General features: G+C 38.3%; 1 protein-coding gene across 1 annotated transcript in view; it reads right to left on the minus strand.

Moving 5' to 3' along the window:
• Positions 1–4,519: 4,519 nt before the first annotated feature.
• The window catches only part of LOC134754454 (uncharacterized), a 33,286-nt gene continuing 17,088 nt past the window's right edge, over positions 4,520–20,717 (minus strand). Inside the window, exon 3 of the mRNA XM_063690787.1 lies at positions 4,520–8,813. Coding sequence (XP_063546857.1) covers positions 8,725–8,813 — 89 coding nt within the window. The 3' untranslated portion in view covers positions 4,520–8,724. The remainder of the gene's footprint in view (positions 8,814–20,717) is intronic.

The following is a 20,717-nucleotide window of genomic DNA, read 5'->3' on the forward strand; positions in this document are numbered from 1 at the left end:
TCCATAATAAATGGTTTTCCATATTTTACTGTTTTTATGAACATTACCTGCGTATCTAATCATTACTTAAACGTTTAGTATTCCCTAAAAATTTAGTGTTCATCGAGGAAAACCGCTTTTATAATTTTATTAAGAAAAAGCAAGAAATTAATGTGATATTTACACACTGACATGACTTTACCTGACGGACACGGTCATGACACAATACTTCAAAAACCAAAGAGCTCTCAGAAAGGTACAAAAAGGTTGAACATGCATGAAATTAATAAAGTAAAGGAGTTCACAACCAGTTTTACAATGTATGCGATGTATGCCAATACGAGAACCTAGTGTAACATGTACTAGTGACAGAATTTCTATTTTAAATCAGACCGCTATACTGAATAGTTTGCTTATTTCTTTATCTCTAAACAACAAACAAAAAAAAATTAAATGCGTTCGTCTCTATTCATTAAACATCGACAGCTGATTTCGTAAAGATCGTAAGGAACATCGTAATCTGTAAGGAGTAGTGCTACGAACAACTTTTGTACTAGTTCCATAACTTTCGTAATAATAATAGTCAAGAATTATCGCTATTGACAAGATAGATTGTATTCCTCACACTAACCATAAAGCATATGCATGACAGAAATAATAATACTAAGACAGAGCGAGATAGCCTTTAATAAAGAAAACGTTACTCTCCTTCTTTTGCAATAATCTCATTTTTGCTACTTTCTACCGAAGAATACTAAGTAACACGTCAAAACCGTATGCATCCTGTCGTAGCCTACACATTTGAGGAAGACAATAATTTATAACATGTTTTTTTAAACAGTCGCCTTACGTGTGTTTTATTAACTTTTAAATGCACGCGTGTGACATATCTAAAACACATCTGAGATCCGAGCGAAAAACTAAAAAAAAAGAAAATGTGCCTATTTGCGCATTATACAATTTACCAGTAAATTTTTCATTTATCAGTTTTTATTTGGCAACTAATTTCTTTTCACATGCGTCAACCAATGCCTACATAAAGTCAACACCAACTTCCAAATAACAGTGCCAACATCTTGGCTTTACAACAGACAACACATTTGGTTCCATCACACAGCTAACCTCATCGCCCGGTCCGAAACCTCCTTGAATTGCAGTTACGAATAGGACGGTGCTCTCTCTAGCACCCAGCCCTCAAACGCCCTCTGGACAACTCAGGTTCCGGTTACGACCGCTAACTCATGTGATGAACCTCTCCAATAACTCAACAACCTTTTCTTAATTCGTAATGGTATCTTTAGCTACTGCTGTTATTTTGAAAGGGCATAAACTTAAAAGGGGCGGTATACGTAAAGACATCTATTCCCATAATTTATTACCATGTCTTGACAGATCAACCAATTGTTCTGCATTCTATTGTTTAGGCAGCGCCGCAGCGCACTCTATGACGACTTGGTCGAACTGCGTCGAACGCCACTCAGATGTACTGTAACACCCTAGTTTGCTCTATTTGTCAAAGATTGAGTGATAACGCCTATGAAAGGCGATAGATAGCACAATTCAGTCATTCTCCGACATATATATATAAATGCACGTGTCCTGACCGACTGTGACTCATCAACGCAGAGGCAAAACCGCAAAAGTTAGAAAGTTGAAATTTGCACACCAGGTTGTATTTGTAAAGTGTACAAGAGATAAGAAGCGATTTTGAAAAATTCAACCCCTAAGGGGGTTAAAAAGGGGATGAAAGTTTGTATGGGGTTCAAGTTTCATTTTAAGCTAGCAATTTGAAACTTGGAAAAAGGTATATTATTAAAATACAATAAAACTAATTTCAGCGTTTTTGAAAATTCATCCCCCAAGGTGGTGAAAAAGGGGTTGAAAGTTTGTATGGAGATCAAAATTTTTATCAAGTGCAGGACTTGAAACTTTGTTTATGTGCATACTATTATTAGAATACAGGAAAAGTAATTTCAGCGTTTTTAAAAATTCATCTAAAAGGGTTAAAAGTTTGAATCCATTACAAATGCTTTGAAACTTCTTAGAAAGGCATAATAGCCGCTTACATAAAAAATATTTCAACGTTTTTGGAAATTAACCCCTAAAGAGGGTTAAAAAGGGGATGAAAGTTTGTCTTGTGGTTCAAATTTTATTATAAGCTAGGAACTTGAAACTTTGCAAAAAAGTATTATATTAAAAAACAAGAAAACTAATTTCAGCGTTTTTAAAAATTCATCCCATAAGGTGGTGAAAAGGGGGTTGAAAGTTTGTATGGAAATCAAAAATTTTATCAAGTGCAGGACTTGAAACTTTGTATAAAGGCATATTATTAGAATACAAGAAAAGTAATTTCAGCGTTTTTAAAAATTCACCCCCTAACAGGGTTAATAAGGAGTTGAATGTTTGAATCCATTACAAATGCTTGGTAACTTCTTAAAAAGGCATAATAGCCGATTACAAAAAAAGCGATTTTGACGTTTTTGGAAATTCAACCCCTAAGGGGTTAAAAAGGGGATGAAATTTGTCTTAAGTTTCAAACTTTATTGTAAGCTAGGAACTTGAAACTTTGCGAAAAGATATAATGTTAAAAAACAAGAAAACTAATTTCAGCGTTTTTAAAAATTCGTCCCCCAAGGTGGTGAAAAGGGGGTTGAAAGTTTGTATGGAGGTCAAACATTTTGTTGCGTGCGGGACTTGAATATTTGTATAAAGGCATATGTACCCTGGATACAGCCTCGAACACAAGTTCGTGTCACGGGCTGGGGTGTGCATATTTGTCCGGGACGATATCTGCTGTCGTCGTTTGGGCAGTCTTGAAGATAGAGATCTGTCACTTATTTGGGCGCGCGTAGATTACGGTGGCCACGTCCGTATCTATGTGTGCTTATACAGATCTCACAGCGGAGACTCGGAAACCAATCGTCTGCTGGAGCGTATCCAAGTGGGACTTAGCGAAGTTCTCGAGCGGCTTCCCTCGGCGGAGTTAGTAATCCTCGGCGACTTCAACGCGCACCACAGCGAGTGGTTAGGGTCAGTGCGCACTGGCGTTGGGTATTGAGGACGAGGGATTAGACGGTCGGTAAAGGAAAGCTGTTTCAGTCGGCTCACAAAAGTCCTTAACAGTATTTTGTCAGGAGGCAACAAAGTGCGCGACTTCAACGCTTGGGTAATGCCCCTACTCACATACTCCTTTGGCATACTAAGGTGGACTCAGACCGAGCTGAATGCCCTGGATCGGAGGGTCCGACAGCTACTCACCACACCGTATGCTGTACCCACGCTCATGCTCGTCTGTTATGAGATTGTACATCCCACGGGAATGTGGTCGCGGCTTTCTAAACGCCAAAAATCTCTACAACCGTAATCTCAGGAATTATTTCTTCAACAACGAGTGTGGGATGCATCGTGACGTGGTGGCAGCAGACAGGGGCCTCACGCCGCTCTCCTTGGCAAACGAGAACTGGCACAAACCTGTAGTACTAAGCACCGACGACCGCAAGGCGGTATGGAAGGATAAGCAGCTACACAGGCGGTTCTACAAGACCGTTATGGTACCCGATGTAGACCTGCCCGCGTCGGTGAACTGGCTACGATTCCGGGACCTCTTCGGAGAAACCGAGGGTTTTGCCTGTTCAATTGCGGACGAAGTTATCATGACGAATAATAACATAACGAGATTACCGCCATGTGGGATGTTGACTCGACGATCATTGTTGCGATAGTCGTGTCAGCGAACGGTCTCATAGCGACGAGTCTCGACCAACACCTAGAGAGACTCTCGCTAGGTGGTTGGATCAAGGGTCAGAAGGGGCACAAGGCGGTAATTTTGGACACGGCGCGTATAGTACGTCGGTTCCTCACTCTGCGGCCCTGACCACCGGCAGCTTAGGCCCTGCCCCGGTGCTGGCGGCACCCTAGGTTACATTTTATATGATGTGTTTTTATGTATTTTTTATTATTTTTAATTACTTTGTAAGTGTTTTTATATTTTACTTTTATAATAAAAGTCTCTTTATTTATTCTTCTTCTTAAGTTAGACATCTTCATCTTTTATAATAAAAGTAAAATATAAAAACACTTACAATATGAATATAAAACTCGGAGTTTTATATTCATATTATAAAATGTCTAACTTAAGAAGAAGAATAAATAAAGAGAATAATAAAAAATAAATAAAAAATGAAAAAAAAAAAAAAGTTAGTTTCGGACAGTATTTTTATAAACCAAGTTTAATACAAAAATATAGAAATATGAGGGTTTGTTTGCATTTCGTTACTACTAAAAGTTTATTATTTTAAGTATTGACGTAGTAACTATTTATTAATCTGTGGTATTGTGCCATATTTTGCTACGGAACCCCAAAAAACTGGTATGGGAAATGAATTGAGCATCATCTAGTTACTTAAAAACGACACCAAACTTGACCCAAAGGTCCAAACGAATCCGCCAGAATTTTATTTCTGAGCGCCGGGAGCTCTGTACTTTAACCCCCCCCCCTCCCCCCTACCTGAAGCGGAGTTCAAGCTGGCTATCGGGCGTTTTGGGTTTAGGTGGACGTGTATAAAGGGCCCTCCACACTCATGCGCGAATCACGGCGCGAAGCCGCGAACGTAAGTGTGGCGTCGATTTCGCAGATTGTTCACGCCTTCGCGCCTAGTTCCCCGTTTTTTGTCGGTTTATTAGTTCGCGTCAAAGGCAAGACTCCACATTACACACTATTTTGACTCATATGTGGCATGATAATAATACATTTCGATGCTAGTGCGTAAAGTATGTCATTACTTCACGAGTACCGAGATATAACTCGGGACGAGTGAAGAATGACTTTTCCGCACGTGTATCGAACGACGTTTTTTAATACAGTTGCGAAAAAATAAGAAAAGCAACAAGTAAGGAATGGAATTCGAAAATTTATATTATTAATTGTGACATCATTGACATTGACATTATGAAGAGGTGTTTTTCTAGCTTTTATTCGACTAGAATAGATTTTTATTGAACCCACTTCAATGAGTTTTTTTTTTCAAATGCATGTTCTATAAGACAGAAACAATTGTAAATATTAAAACATTGTACTATTATTACCTAAATATCATTATTTACGATTATTTGTGTATCGTATATTTATAAAAACAATATCGAATGTTGCCTTTGAAACTTAAAATATTCTTGCAGTAAGAAAATACGCCTCTTCTTTGACAGGCGTTCCGTTCCATCCACGTTCCACCCGGGATGACGTACGGATTCGAATGATATATCATACATCTAAATCGGTTAAGGCATTTAGAAGTTATGGTGGAATAAAGAAACTCACATATATATATATATATATATATATACATATAAACATGAACACTGAAAACATTAGTCATTCGGGGTAACAGCTCGCAGCGGGTAAAAGATCGCAGCTCCCCGCTCTCCGCCGGTAAAAAGGGGGCTGAGGTGTGTGTTAGCGGAATTCAGTGGCCGTTGCGTCGCCGTTTCGGAGCCACGTGCCGCGCGCGCGCAAGTTACGTACTCGTCGAGACAGGGCACCGAATACGAAAAGTGTTAATAATTTCTTCAATATATGTGCCGGGGAAAAGTGTGCAGACATTACACAGAGGGATTTAAGCCAGCAAGTCTATTGCATAAATCTTGTTCGGTTATTGTAGTATTTTTGTAAGTACTTGTGTCCAAAATGTATTAACATGTGGGTTGGGTCCGACCGTTTAATATTTTTGCTATTGGGGTAAGAGTACGGGTCTAAAATTACGCACGCGTATTTTTACCCACGTTGCGTACTTATACCCCGACACAAAAAAAACTTATTGTAAGTTATTTAACACTTTCTTATTATTTCAGAATACATCAAAATGCCAAGGAACTATGTAAGGAAGGCCCCAGAACGTTCCCTGATCACCGAAGACCAAATAAATAAAGCCAAATAATTAATTCCAGAAGGCAAAAGTCAAAGGCAGAAGAAGTTGGCATAAGCGAAGGTGCTTTAAGAAAGAGGCTGAAGTCTGCCCACGTGCCTACATCTTTGGGTCGCTTTAAACCTGAGTAAATAATATTGTATTGATTTTGTAATGTAAACTTTATACCTAATTTTGATCTCACTCTTTAGTTTCTAGTTGATTTAAGACTATAAACTGAAATAAATGTCATATACGAAGGACACTGGAGGTTTTGGTCATTTTTTCCTTCGTATATGACATTTAATTCAGTTTATAGTTTAAATAGTAGTGTGTCAAGTTGAAAACACAAATTAAAATATGTTCATATAAAATAATTTTATTTGTTCTTAGTGATTTAAGACTATAGTTCGTTGCAATAATAAATGTTTAAAGTTCCTGTTTAAATTAAAGTACTAAACGTTACCAGTTATATTGATGTTAAAGTTAAATAAACGTTGATTATACCAATAATCTGATTTTTATTTATCGTATCCATCAATATTCCTGAATGCGAACGTTTACCCCGCACGCGTAATTTTACCCAATAGCTTGCGTAATTTTACCCGCATAACATAACGGGACAAGAGTACGCGTTCGGCAAATTTTGCTTAATCACGAATAGAAACAAAATAAGTAGCCTTGGACGTAAACAGACCTAAATAATGGAAATACATAAGATACTCTACGGGAATTTTATCCAATAACTTCGGAAATCGCATTTTTGGTTATTTTTTAAGAGCATTGAAAAATTTGAAAATGAAGTGCGTGCTTTTGACCCGAATGACTCTACACTCTTTTTTTTGGGCAGTCGTGTAAAAACCCGGTCAAATTGATAACCTCTTTTTTTGAAGTCGGTTAAAAAAAAGGTAATTATATTAGACCTACGGACAGCTTCGAAGCTTCTAGGACAAAAGTTGCCCGTCCCGTACTAAATATGGTCTTATTGAAGCTCCGACGTCAGTTGCTTTCATAAAAAGATGTGCCTACGCTACGTCAATTCTGGAGATCAGAAACGAGCGGAGCCCGAGCGGCGAGCGCTTTTAAGAGGGGGCTTAACGCAATATTGTAGTTTTTTTTTAAAATATTGATGTTACACGTTTTTACAAAGGCAAATCTCATCTTTTTCGCGTTGTCCCGGCTTTTGCCACGGCTCATGGGAGCCTGGGGTCCGCTTGGCAACTAATCCCCAAAAGATTGGCGTAGGCACTAGTTTTAACGAAAGCGACTGCTATCTGACCTTCCATCCCAGAGGGTAAACTAGACCTTATTGTGATAAGTCCGGTTTCCTCGTGATGTTTTCCTTCACTGAAATTTCGTACTGAAATGATATTTCGTACATAAGTCCCGAAAAACTCATTGGTACGAGCCGGGGTTCGAACCCGCGACCTCCGGATTGCAAGTCGCACGCTCTTACCGCTAGGCCACCAGCGATTTTTTTTCCCAACGTTTTTACAAAGGCAAATGCCATGAAAATATTCAGACGGAAACTAGATTAGGTATATATTAGCAAGGGCAAACTACAACAAAACCTTAACAAGTAAAGTGGTTCGATACAAGAAAATCACGAAAACATGTCTAGTTTCATTTTTATATCAATTGTAGGTATATCGTTACTGGTTACTGCTTACTGCATACCACAGCACACCAGTATTATTTTACTAAAATATGTATAGGTACCTAGTGATATAGCCGAGACTGCCTAGAGACGTGACGACCTAAATTTAAACAGAATAGTACTTTCCGCACTAGCATCGAAATGTACTATTTCAGAGTTAAACATTGAGGTAAAACGTTAAAACCCGCGCGATGGCCATATCTTCCGTCGCAAATTTCACGCAGTGCAACATATTTATTGTTCCCTTCGAATTTCCTGACTTTACGTCCCCTCTTAAGGAGCAAGGGGAATAGCGCTAAATGAGGGGTGCTCGTTTTGCAAAAGCAGATGTTTGTTTAGAGCTAGTTCATTTATCGATTTACTATTTTGTTTACCATACCTGTACAGTGTACACTAAAGAAGCGTTTTGGGACATAAGTACATAGCATTGATTTATAGTTTACCTATCAATTTATCATGCAGTTATCACTAATTGGTGTCTCAACAACCACACCACATAAATAGAACGGCACCAAATATAAAATAACTTAAAGATTAACATCACACTGAATGGTTAAATAAAAATAAAATTGTACTTTTAACCTAAAATCTAAGAATAAATAATATTTAATAAATTAATCATTATTATGTGCGTTTGGAACAATAAGGAACTGGAACATTTTTCCGACCAGCGGCCATCTTATTTCACACAAGAATACTAATACTTCAGTTATTTCATACTACAGTTACTATAAAATTACTTTAAAATTGTATCATGCATATATATATGTATTAAACACTTGTTCCCTAACCTATAAATTACGTATCTACGATTAAAAAAGTTAAAACATGAAACAATTGTATCATAACTTGCATAGTATTTTAAATACATTTGTATAACCAATTACAATTAATAATATTAAAGATCAAGATAAATAAATAATAATCTTCTTATAAATTAGTTGACTGTTTTATGATATGTCGATTACATCCGACAAAGTGCCCACCTACTGTTATTCCATGAAGTTGCACAGAACTCTGCAGTGCAATAAGTCGCTACAAACTACTACGACTTATTGGCAAACCTTCCTAATAAGCATGATGAGGCTACGCACTCCTCGCTACACTAGTACCTAATTGAGATTGCTTTAGTTTTGGGTAAGTCCCGTAGCGTGCACATGGCACATGGGACTTTTGACTAAGGAACGCAGCTCAACTGCAGTCTTTCTTGGTCGTCGAATCCTCCTCCTTGCTTATTTCGAGTTCTGCTTTCGATGTACATGGCTGCGGGTTGTCTGTATCTAAAATAGACAACCATACAAAATAAGTACAAATTAAAAATAAGTCAACATATACATAAATCTTATTATGAATAACAAAACATTTAAACAGGGAAAAATCGTTTATTTGTAATAAAAGTAGACAAATTGGGGTTTTATTTTTAATCTATTAAAATGTTACCCATTTTATTCCTATCCCTCTTGCAACCTGAACCTGATAATTTTCATTGCAGTCTGAAAAGCATGATGGAAAATTTCTTGCATTTCCCCGTACCTATATATTTTTTTAAATTCCTCCATGGAGCTTAGATGGCTGACAAAAAAAATACTTTTAGGATTTCCCCGATAAGAAAAATCTATTAGAGATAAATCTGGATCGTCAGGTGGCCAGTTACGGTTACCTCTTTTGGAAAATAAGATTACCGGCGATTTTTTCCAAACTGCTTAAATAGCGTCGTCACGTAGGTTGTAGGTTAGTTAGAGGCGTTATCCATAGTCTGTATGTATCTTTAGGTATTTAAAAGAATGTAAACAAACCACAATTAGGTATTTTATTGGGCAAGAAAATTCTTCAAGTCAATTCATTTAACTCGATGTGTCAAAACTTACAGAAGTTTTACTACGATATTATTTTATTACTTACTCAGCGTAACGTAACAACGAAGCTGCTTTAATCGTGCTATTTTGTTAATAGGAATATATCGGGATGAAATGATTACTCAATAGCGTACAACTTATATCTAATTGCGTCGGCTAAATCCAGGCAGTTTTCTATTTGGTTGGTCTGCAATAGACGATAAGGCCAATGATGATGAAAGATACAGACTATAGAGCACTTTAAGCAATGTAATGTAGGATAGAAAAAAAATCCGCAACACTTTTACATTCCGTTTCCCGGGTACCATTTAAGAAAATAGACCGTTGTATCGTAGAAGAACCAGGTTGACCTTGAACTCGCACCATGTTTTCAGGGCCGGGTGACGTTCTCGGTTCATTGGATTGTAATATTTTAGCGTTTAAACGCTCGTCTATGGAATTCTGAACTCATTTATAATTGCTTGAGCAGGCGGGGCCAGATACTTTTTGCGTATTGGCGTATATTTTAAACATTACAAAATGTTATCCTTGCCTGGGCTAAAAAAGCATAGTTTAAGTAATATACGCGTGCACAAAATGCTAATTGTTCTTTGGCAAATGAGATCATGCTACTAAATCCCCAATGGCTAAGCTTTCTTTTGACATACCCTGCATTTTCCCATTCCCACTCAAACAAATATAACGGTCGATTCAAAAGTTGACTTATTTCTGGTCTTAGTACAAATTAAAAGAAAGCCATATGGAAAGGCCTTGGCCTGGGTCAGGTGGAGAAAGAAATGGACTGTATATTTAAAAAATTAAGAATATGGAAAAATATAGATTTATTCCAAAAATCACGTTACATGTCGAAGGACAGAAATTGAAGACCTGACTACAGTTTTTTTTCGTATGGCAACTCGAGAACGTTTTTTAAAAGGCTTCAAGTTACAATTTTACAAATAGGCCGTTGAAAGAGTTCCAAACAAAAGGTGGTGCCTTGATGCATTCAATAAGGGTCGGCTGTTTTTAGGGTTCCGTACCCAAAGGGTAAAAATGTATTTTATGACATACTGCATGGTCGCCATCTTGGATTCCATAATGGTCATCATTTTCGAAATCTGCACTCCCTAAAACCTATAAAACGACATCCATGACGACTTTTTAACTCACTTATGGAGATGAAACCTGGGTTTTCAGTTTTTCACCAAAGACATACTACGTAAACTAAGCGTTGTCCAGCGGGCATTAGAGAGAAAACTGGTGGGGATCACATTGAGAGACCGTAAAACAGAGCAACATTGTAAAACGCGTAGCCAGTTTGAAGTGGGAATGGGCTGGTCATATAGCACGCAAGACCGATTCGTGGAGTAAACGACTACTCGAGTGGCGACCATGGGGAGAAGAGCGTCCTCAAAGTAGACCCCAGATGCGTTGGAACGACGACATCAAGAGGTCTGCGGGGAAGAAGTGGCTCCAGGTCGCACAAAACCGTGACGAATGGCGCGAAATGAAGCAGGCCTACACCCGAAGGGTAGAAAAGGGCCTAAAGAGAGAGAGAGAGAGAGTTGCTAAGAGCAGGAAGAAATATACCTTTTTGGGGCACGTACGATCTTGTGGCTACCAGGCCAAATCATTTTTGTTTGACCTTAGGAACAATCGTGCGCATACTCACTGCACTTAGCCAACCAAGTATGAATGAAGATGTTATAATTATGATATGTGTATACATAGTATGAGCATGGTATGGGTATTAGTACACGAAAATAAGGACTGCCTACAAAAAGAGATGAGATCCCATCAAAAACATTACATGTAAAAAGATGCAAGTCTCGCAAAGCAGTTTTTCTACTACAAAAAAGTTTTGAGGTGTAATGTGAAACCAAGTCGGTTATTTTAGTCAGTGCCAGGGGGTGTTAAAACAGTAAGAATATTAGATACCTTTATTTTTTTAATACTTATAATGATTTGGCAATCGCACACAATGCTTTACTTGTACTCGTATGTGTATTAATATGTATAAATAAGTTAATTATGTAACAAAACTAAATGACGTTAGTAATAATAATTAAGTAATAATGCTGTAATAATGATATAATAATAATAATTGATTTCATCCATTTATATTTCCGAAATGTACATATGTAAATCTTGACATGTAATTTATATTACCAATAAAGTATGAGTATGAGTATTGCTCAAACTGCATGTCATTAGGACTACCGCTATGTTCAATTAGGATTATTTTAAATAGTTGACGAATTATCCTTATGTCACTATGTAGCCGTGCGATTGCCTAATCATTATAAGTATTAAAAAAATTAAGGTATCTAATATTCTTACGGTTTTAACACCCCCTGGCACTGACTAAAATAACCGACTAGGTTTCACATTACATCTCAAAACTTTTTTGTAGTAGAACTGCTTTGCGAGACTTGCATTTTTTTACATGTTTAGATCTACAGAGACAAATCTAGTCTAGTATTGTATCAAATTTACCCTACTTTTCAAAACATCTTGAGAAGGTACTATCAAAAACTAGTCCTTTAGCGTTATAATAGCCCAAATCTAAAAAAAATAAGAAAAATTCGTGGTTTTTAGGGTTCCGTCGTACCCAAAGGGTAAAAACGGGACCCTATTACTAAGACTTTTCTGTCCGTCTGCCTGCCTGTCTGTCTGTCACCACTGTCACCAGGCTGTATCTCATGAACCGTGATAGCTAGACAGTTGAAATTTTCACAGATGATGTATTTGCCGCTATAACAATACTAAAAATTAAATTTGCACGGAACCCTCGGTGGGCGTGCCCGATTAGCACTTGTCCGGTTTTTAGGGTTTCGTACCTCAAAAAGAAATAACGGAACCAGGATTATAGGATCATTCGTGCGTCTGTCACATCACAATTTTAAACATGGGGGCCACTTTTTTTAAATGAGAAAATTAAAAAATAAAGTTTTTTAAACTGTATCGTGTTATATATCACATGAAACAGCTCGTTGTGTGAATCTCAAATACCTATATATTTTTTTATAATTTTAGGATAAACAATTTAGAAGTTATTCAAGAAAATAGGCAAAAAATTACCATTCCCCCCCTTTATCTCCGAAACTACTGGGTCTAATATGTTGAAAAAAATACACAAAATAGATCTTTACCTATAGATTACAGGAAAACCTATCAAAAATTGCAGTCAAGCCTGAGTCGGACTTAATTACTTAGTTTTTGATCCGACCCCTACGGGTTTTTTAAAGACATTTCACTCACGTTTCACATAAAAAATACATTGTTTAAATTGTAATGTACGGAACCCTTGGAACGCGAGTCCGACTCGCACTTGGCCGGTTTTTTTAAAGACATTTCACTCACGTTTCACTTAAAAAATACAGATCTACGGAACCCTTGGAACGCGAGTCCGACTCGCACTTGGCCGGTCTTTTATTATTATTGTCATTAGTTTTTTTTATAATGATAAAATTGTGGAAGTTGTACAAAAAAACTAAAGCGCGCCAACAATTCTACCTTAATGCGCTCATATTATGCAAATAATAGTTCTAATTATGGGGTATTAAATGAAAGAACATTACATAAAATACATGAAAACGACATTTTGGAGTGGAATCATAATTTATAAAATGAATTTGAAAAAAAAAATTAAAAAAAAAATTGACAGAAGCAAGTACAACTAATAGGTGTTGAAGTCCCTGACTTCTGAGCTAGGTATAAAAAACCTGTTACAAAAGTCAGAGTCCTCTCCCAGACAATAGAAATAGGCAGAATTTGCTGTCTACGTGTAATGTATTGTTTACATGGAACTACTGAACTGATTTTGATAAATGAGGCGTCAATTCATTCGCCTTTGTAGCCCAGGTGCACAAAACTTAAATTTTAACCGACTTTCAAAGGAAGAGATTAGGCACGAAACGAAACCGTTGTTTTGCTTATTTATCAAATAAATTCATTTTATAAATTATAATTCCACTCCAAAATATCGTTTTCATGTGTTTTATGTAATGTTCTTTCATTTAATACCCGATAATTAGGACTATTCTTTGCATAATATAAGCGCATTAAGGTGGTTCGACTAGGTTACTCAAAGCTTAAACCCCGCTAGATGGCGTCACTAGCGCAAATTTTCAGGTTTTATTTTTTTGTGGAATAGTGTTGGTATCTGTATACTTAAAAGTATGTTTAGCGCACTCTTTACATAAATATTGAACTATTATAATAAACATTGAATACTTCATTAGTGCAAAAAACACTTTTAAAGTCGACAGAGTGTTTCTGTCATGCTATTTCCTACTATTACTCACACATACAAACAGTGTTTCCGTGATGCTTGTAGTAGACAATTTCATGCAGTGTAAGTATGCTGCAATGGCGTTGCGGTATGTTCGTGGAAATACGTGCAAGAGGATTCGGGTTCGAGACTGGTACGACAGGGGTACTTTTTTTGTCCTTTTTGTGTTATCTTATGTTTCTTATACCTTTTATTCTTCGAATTCTTGTCCGATTCCGATATAACCGAAATATATTTCAGTGATATCGGAAACGGCTCTAACGATTTCGATGAAATTTGCTGTAAGGGGTTCGATCTAGCTAGGTCCTATCTCTGGGAAAACGAGCATTTTTGAGTTTTTACTTATGTTTTCTTTTTCTCCCAGATATTCAGTATTATTAATAAATTAGTTTATAACGTTTTATAAAAATATGTGACGTTTTGAACTAAAAGGTACCACATTGTCGGTTGTCGATTAGGTTGATTTCATTTTGAAGCTTTATGGAAATATGACAACAATAAGTAGGTACCCGTTTGGTTGAAAACGCCACATATATTGAAAACCTGACTTTCACAAATCTCACCTTTTTGGGTTCTTCCAACTCAGAATGGAGGATGGAGAATACTGACGATTCTTAGTAGCACTAGCCCAAGGAAGTCCAGGTTTGTAAGTGTTAGGTATCAGTTTTTTTTTAAAGGGCTAAATATAGTTCTACAAGTAAAGCAATCCCTTACTGCCCAGCCTCTATAGTATTTTTCAAACTGGAAGGGTACGATGATAGATTTCATCTCCATACAATTTATAACCTAATAATGCCAAATGTTGCAAAATTATATTGAATTGAGATCTATCATCGTACCCTTGCAGTTTGAAATAGTTATTTACGATACAAGTGCGGAAAAGAGAAAATTCGCAACTCGTGTCGATTAAAACACTTCCTTCGGTCGTGTTTCAATTTATCGCCACTCGTTGCCAATTTCCTACTTTTCGCACTTGTATCGTAATGTACTAATAATAAAGTAGTAATTGTAAAATAAAATTAAAACTTTTTTTATATTTTTTTTTTGATTCAAGTAGGTACAGTGAGTAACAACATTGCATGGCCTTCTAATTATAACTATTATAGAAAACGGGATATTTATCATGTTTATTTATATTATTTATTTCTCGATATTTTGGCCGGTCTTGCAAGACCAGTCGTTGTGGAGATCCCTGGGGAGGCCTATGTCCAGCAGTGGATGTCTTGTTGGTGTAGATGGATTCACACAACAAATGAAATAACATTTTTTCATATTTGTTATCCGTAGTTGTCCCTGTACCTGAAAGAAAAATAATATCATGATAGCACAAAATCTCTAATGTTATAGGAAGAAAGATGATGCAACAATATGGATTCTAATAAAGTTATCATTTACTTACCTAGTAATAATTGTGTTTTTCATTCATAGACAAAATTCCATAATTTTCATCCCCAGGAAATGTTTTATTTTACTTTATTGCAGTGAGGATGTCCTGATTTTTTCTGGCTAATGAAGGAAAACATTTTATTTCCAAGAACGCCTCTTCATTTTGCACAATACCTAAAAAAAACCTAGAGTTAGTGACACATTGACTATTCGGCAACCAAAACAGTAATAATTACATTATATAGGTATTGTTCACTGCTTATATCTACCATTACGGAAGAAGTGAGAATTATTTTCTAAAAAGATCGGCACGAGAAAATTACAATGTACAATGAAGGAATGAAACTGTACCTACCTTACGAAACTTCACCATCATGAATTCCGCTTCAATTGAGTCTGAATTTTTCTGGATTTTCGCGGACCAGAACACCGATGATTTTTGTAACTTGATTTAGACGTTGCTATCATTTTCAATTTATACAAACAAATTGACACAATAAACATGACCCTATGTGTCAGTGTCAACACTGTCAAATAAAAATGCACTAAACATGACGGCACTGCAAATCCTGCCAGGTCGGCCAGGCAACGTCGCCAACGTCATAGAGTGGCAACGCCGCACGCAACGTATTTGTACACGACATTTGTGACACACACATACGTAAAATTGATGAAAAAATTACGTTGATTTATGTATGATTTCTGTATGAAACAAAGTTTTTCTATTAATTTAGCGCAAACGAATATTCGAAAGTAGATAAATGAGCAAATATTTGTGTAGTAATAGTGTGTAGTGCCTTAATTAAAGCAGATTGAATTTTGTATGAAAATCGAACCACCTTAAGATAGAATTGTTGGCGCGCTTTAGTTTTTTTTTGTACAACTTCCACAGTTTTTATCAGAAATTAAAAATTAAAGCTGTGACGTATAGTTGAATAACTAGTTTCTTTTATATTAGACGCAACGTTGTTATAACGTTTTTAGTTGAGCCATAAAATATATTTACACGAACTTTTCTCAAAAAAGTGGTCTTTCTTAGTTTGTAGCTCCTAAAATATACATTTAATATATATTAATAACCTTTCGTTTGATATAGCACACGTGTATGTATGACTCATGGTATAGTTATAATTTAGATTTTGCAAATTTCGGCAGCGGTCACATGTATGACGCCATTATTTGTTACTTAGGCACTATAGAGATTGTCTGCCAGCAGTTTTATGATCCTTTTTATATTGCTAATAAACATACTAGAAGCTTATGCGAATTATCCTGAAAATGACCAATTTCGATTTTTTTAACTTTAATGCATTTGTTCTAGCAAATACCTACATTTTGATGCATAATTTTCACATTTCTGGTCTGATTTTGATTATTTTGATATCAGTGTATGGCTTGAGACATCAGCTTTAATTTTGCAGTACATTGCTTTACCGTCCGACTTTTGGTTGGGTTGAAAAACCAAAATAATCGAATTTTTTTTTCATCTTTTTTTTTTTAATTTCTCTTAAACTATTGTATATTTTGGTACCTAGTGTATTAGTGAAATATATAATATTTTATTGGCTTTCGTACAATACCCCACACGTGTATGTGCAATGTATAGTTTGGGTGCAAAATGCAATATTCGCAACGAGGTGGGAGTCATTTTGATGACGTCATTCCGCTGAAGCAGATGACGGCGCCGCTGTCTCCCGGCAGTTTTGGAGACCCAGTACCATGCTCAACAACATACTAAAATTTGGTAGCGGTTTCCGGATCTGAACTATATTCCCATAAGGCAGTGCTCTATAACTGGATATGGATAGTCATGTGTCGCTTTTTTTCCTAATTAAAATTGACCCTTATCACAGAGTAAGACAGTTGATGATCATATGAGACTAGAGAAAATGGTCCGAAAGAGAGTTTCACAGAGAACTGTGTCTCACTCGCAATAGTTAAGTACAGCTTAGTAGGTATTGTCATAAACATATTACCTTACCTTATTATTCTGTTGGCATTGTCTATTAACGTCGTTGCTTTCTTTATCAAATCCAAAGAGAATTGATTGTAATAGAGAAGTGAAGTCTAATAAAAAACGTGCCCCTTAGTTTGACATGCAAAACAGATGGCGCTGTACTGCACCATATGTTTTGCGGTCACTGAATTGTCAAACGTCAACTTTTGACAACCAGATTAGCGCAAAATGTATGGAGCTGTACAGCGTCATCTCCTTTACCTGTCAAATTCGTAGCACGAAATCGTCTTGAACTCCACACGTCTTACTCAATCAATGTATCTTTGATCAAAACGAAATGCGATCCTCTCGTTTAACTTCTCTTTCGGCCACATTATTTTGTCGCAATACTCGGTCCGGTTCTATCAAGATGTCAATCGTACATCGACAAACGCCAGGCGAAAAGTAATATGTATCGAGATGACAGATTCTACGTAGTCACGTGACTTGTTCCATACATTATTTAAGTTTCGATTGTGATTTTGTATCAACGATTTAGTGGAAGCCGCTCGACCCCAATATCAAAGACAAACCGCAAATCGACGTACAGGTTAGCCATTTGGCACACGCATACTAGAGGTCAAAACAAATTTTTTAATACAGTTGCTCAAAAAGTGCTACTTTTCGTGGCTGTTTAGCGTGCGGAAAGTTGGTTTTCGCGAACTAGTGCTTTTTACTTTTCCAATTTTTTTTAATTTTTACTTGTTCCAATTCATGACTACTTATTGATGAGTGTTAATATTAGGCTCCTTTAAATGTCGTAATCAACAAACCTACTGTTAATGTAAGAATACGAAAAATATGCATATTTAATATTATATTATAACACTTTTATTTTTTAATGTTGAAAAACCGTTCTTAATAAGTTGTCTGAAGGGAACGGAACGTCTGTCAAAGAAGAGGCGTATTTTCTTACTGCAAGAATGTTTTAAGTTTCCAATCCATTCGATATTGTTTTTATAAATATACGATACACAAATAATCGTAAATAACGATATTTAGGTAATAATAGTACAATGTTTTAATATTTACAATTGTTTCTGTCTTATAGAACATGAAAAAAAAAACTTTCATTGAAGTGGGTTCAATAATAATAACAAAAATCTATTCTAGTCGAATAAAAGCTAGAAAAATACCTCTTCATAATGTCAATGTCAATGATGTCACAGAATTAATAATATAAAAGTTTCGAATTCCATTCCTTACTTGTTGCTTTTCTTATTTTTTCGCAACTGTATTAAAAAACGTCGTTCGATACACGTGCGGAAATGTCATTCCGCACTAGCATCGAAATGTACCATTTTGACCCGCAGTTGCTAAAAAAAATTCTCTTAGTGCTTAAACATTTATATTTTTGTATGGATTTTTTTTTAAACCTATCGTGTGTGGTATCATACGAAAGGGCTTTTTGAGGCGATTCTAAAAATATACCACATCATTCCATTTCAGCCTTTTTTTTAAATTAAAACAAAAAGAATTTTCAAAACATACCAAGTTTGGGCTCCTCCAGATACGATATGGCTGATTTTTTTTTGTACAATATACCACAAATGATACGTGATATCCTCATATCCAACCCCAAGAAAGCAATTTTGAAAATAATATCATTAACAATTTTTTTTGGGTGTTATTTAATCGATCTGCATAATATTCCTATTTAGATGAACAAAAAGTCAAAGTCAAAGTCAATATATTGTTTATTCAAATAGGCCTAGCAACAAGCACTTTTAAATTGAAAATATATATTTGGTCAGCCAAAATATGTATTTGATCAGCAACTTAAGGTTAGCAAGTATTTCAAAATCAGTTCGCAATTAATGTCATAATAAGCTGCTCTAAATTGATTTGGTTGGCAAATTAATTATTAGATCGGCAGTAAGCGATCCACCATTAATCAAATTTTGTTAAGCAGTCAGTGGGTAAGCGGATTATTTCATTTTGGATTACAATTTAACTGATCCGCAAAAATTAGTTCTAACTTAACCTACTTTTCTAGTAGCAGTTGGTTTCTGTAAAGGTCGCAGTTCTAACTTTTTTTTTTTTCGTTGGAAAAATGCTTTATGCATACCCACACCCTCGGGGGAGAAAGTGCGGGTTATGTGGGACTCGGCAAAAGGCGCCACTACCCACTAAAAAACCAACGGTATGCCTGCGCGCCGCCAATGGGGCGTGGCCACGGGTTCTCTTAAGTACGCAACCGTGACCACGCCGGCGCCGCCCGCCACTACCACATGCAACGGGCCCTTCTCTAGGGGGGGTGGGGGGTGGGGGGGCTAGGGAGTAACTTCTAGCCCTGCCTCCTCAGAAGGCGCGTGGGCACACCACGCGCGCCTTCTCTGCGAGGCCTATGTAATGGGCAGCGACGCCCCCGCGCCGCTGCCCAGACCTCGCTAGGTGGGGAGGAGATGGGCATACGCCCTCCTCCGAGCCCCTGCGCGCTTGTGGCGGATCGGGTGCGAGGCTGGGTCGGCCTCCCGTTCCCTCTCCGCTGCCTCCTTCTGCGAAATTACATCCTCGCAGAAGGAGAGGACCGCTTTCCACGACCTCTCGTCGGCGACCATAGCCTTTTAACTACGGCCGGCAAGGAGAGGTCGTCCCCCACCACTGCCATGAGGTCACGGCGCTGCCCCGCCCAGGCTGGGCATTCCTCCAGGGTATGCTGCGCCGTGTCCTCGCCGCAGCTGCACTGGTGACACTCGGCCGTAACCTCCCGTCTTGCGAACCGGTGCAGGTAGCTCCCGAAGCAGCCATGACCCGTGAGCACCTGCACCAAACGGAAGGTTAGCGAGCCCCGCTCTCTCTCCAGCCAGTCTTGTAGGACCGGCCGGACCGCCTCGACAGTCCTGTGTCCTCCCTCGCGCCCAGCTAGTTCTTCCTCCCATTGGAGGACGATGGACTGCCGGACGAGGAGCCTCTGCGCCTCTACTTCCCTGGGCGCAGGATGGTACTCCTGGAGCCGGAGGTCCCTACGCCACTCGTAAAGGGCCGCTTGGGCCTCCGCCTCCAGATCCCAAGGAGGCGTTCCCGCTAATAGGCACGCAGCATCATATGAGGTGGTGCGGTACCCGCGTACGACGCTGATGGCCATCGCCCTCTGAGCCTTCCTCAGCAGGGCGACATTTCGGGCCACCAGAGGTGACTGGGGGTGGTGCGATCGGCGCCCCGTACAGGGCCATCGATCGCACCACCCCCATGTACAGACGGCGGCTCGCAACCTCCGGCCCCCCGATGTTGGGCATCAGCCTCTTCAGTGCGGCCGATGCTGCCATTAGTCGGGGGGTCAGGCGGGCAAAGTGCTCGCGGAAGCTCCAGCGGGAGTCGAGGACAAGTCCAAGATATTTCATGTTGGACTCTACCTCGATTCGAGTGCCACCAACGACGATGCTGGATCCTGCAGGTGGTGCCTTCCGGGCAGCGTGGAAGCAGAGCGCCTCGGACTTGTGCAGCGCCACCTCCAGACCCAGCATCGTTATGCGTCTCACCACCACCACCAGCAGCACGCCTCGCCACCGTGACGGTAGCACCCGTCACGGTGGCGAGGCGTGCTGCTTCCCGGTACGAGGTCCCCCGGGAGGTGACTAGCGTGTCGTCTGCGTAGCAAGTCACACTTGACCCCGGGAGGAGCTCCCCCCGCGCAGTTCTAACCTAACCTAACCCACTTTTCTAGTAGCTG

The sequence above is a fragment of the Cydia strobilella genome, chromosome Z (genome assembly GCF_947568885.1).
Source record: "Cydia strobilella chromosome Z, ilCydStro3.1, whole genome shotgun sequence".
NCBI lineage: Eukaryota > Metazoa > Arthropoda > Insecta > Lepidoptera > Tortricidae > Cydia > Cydia strobilella.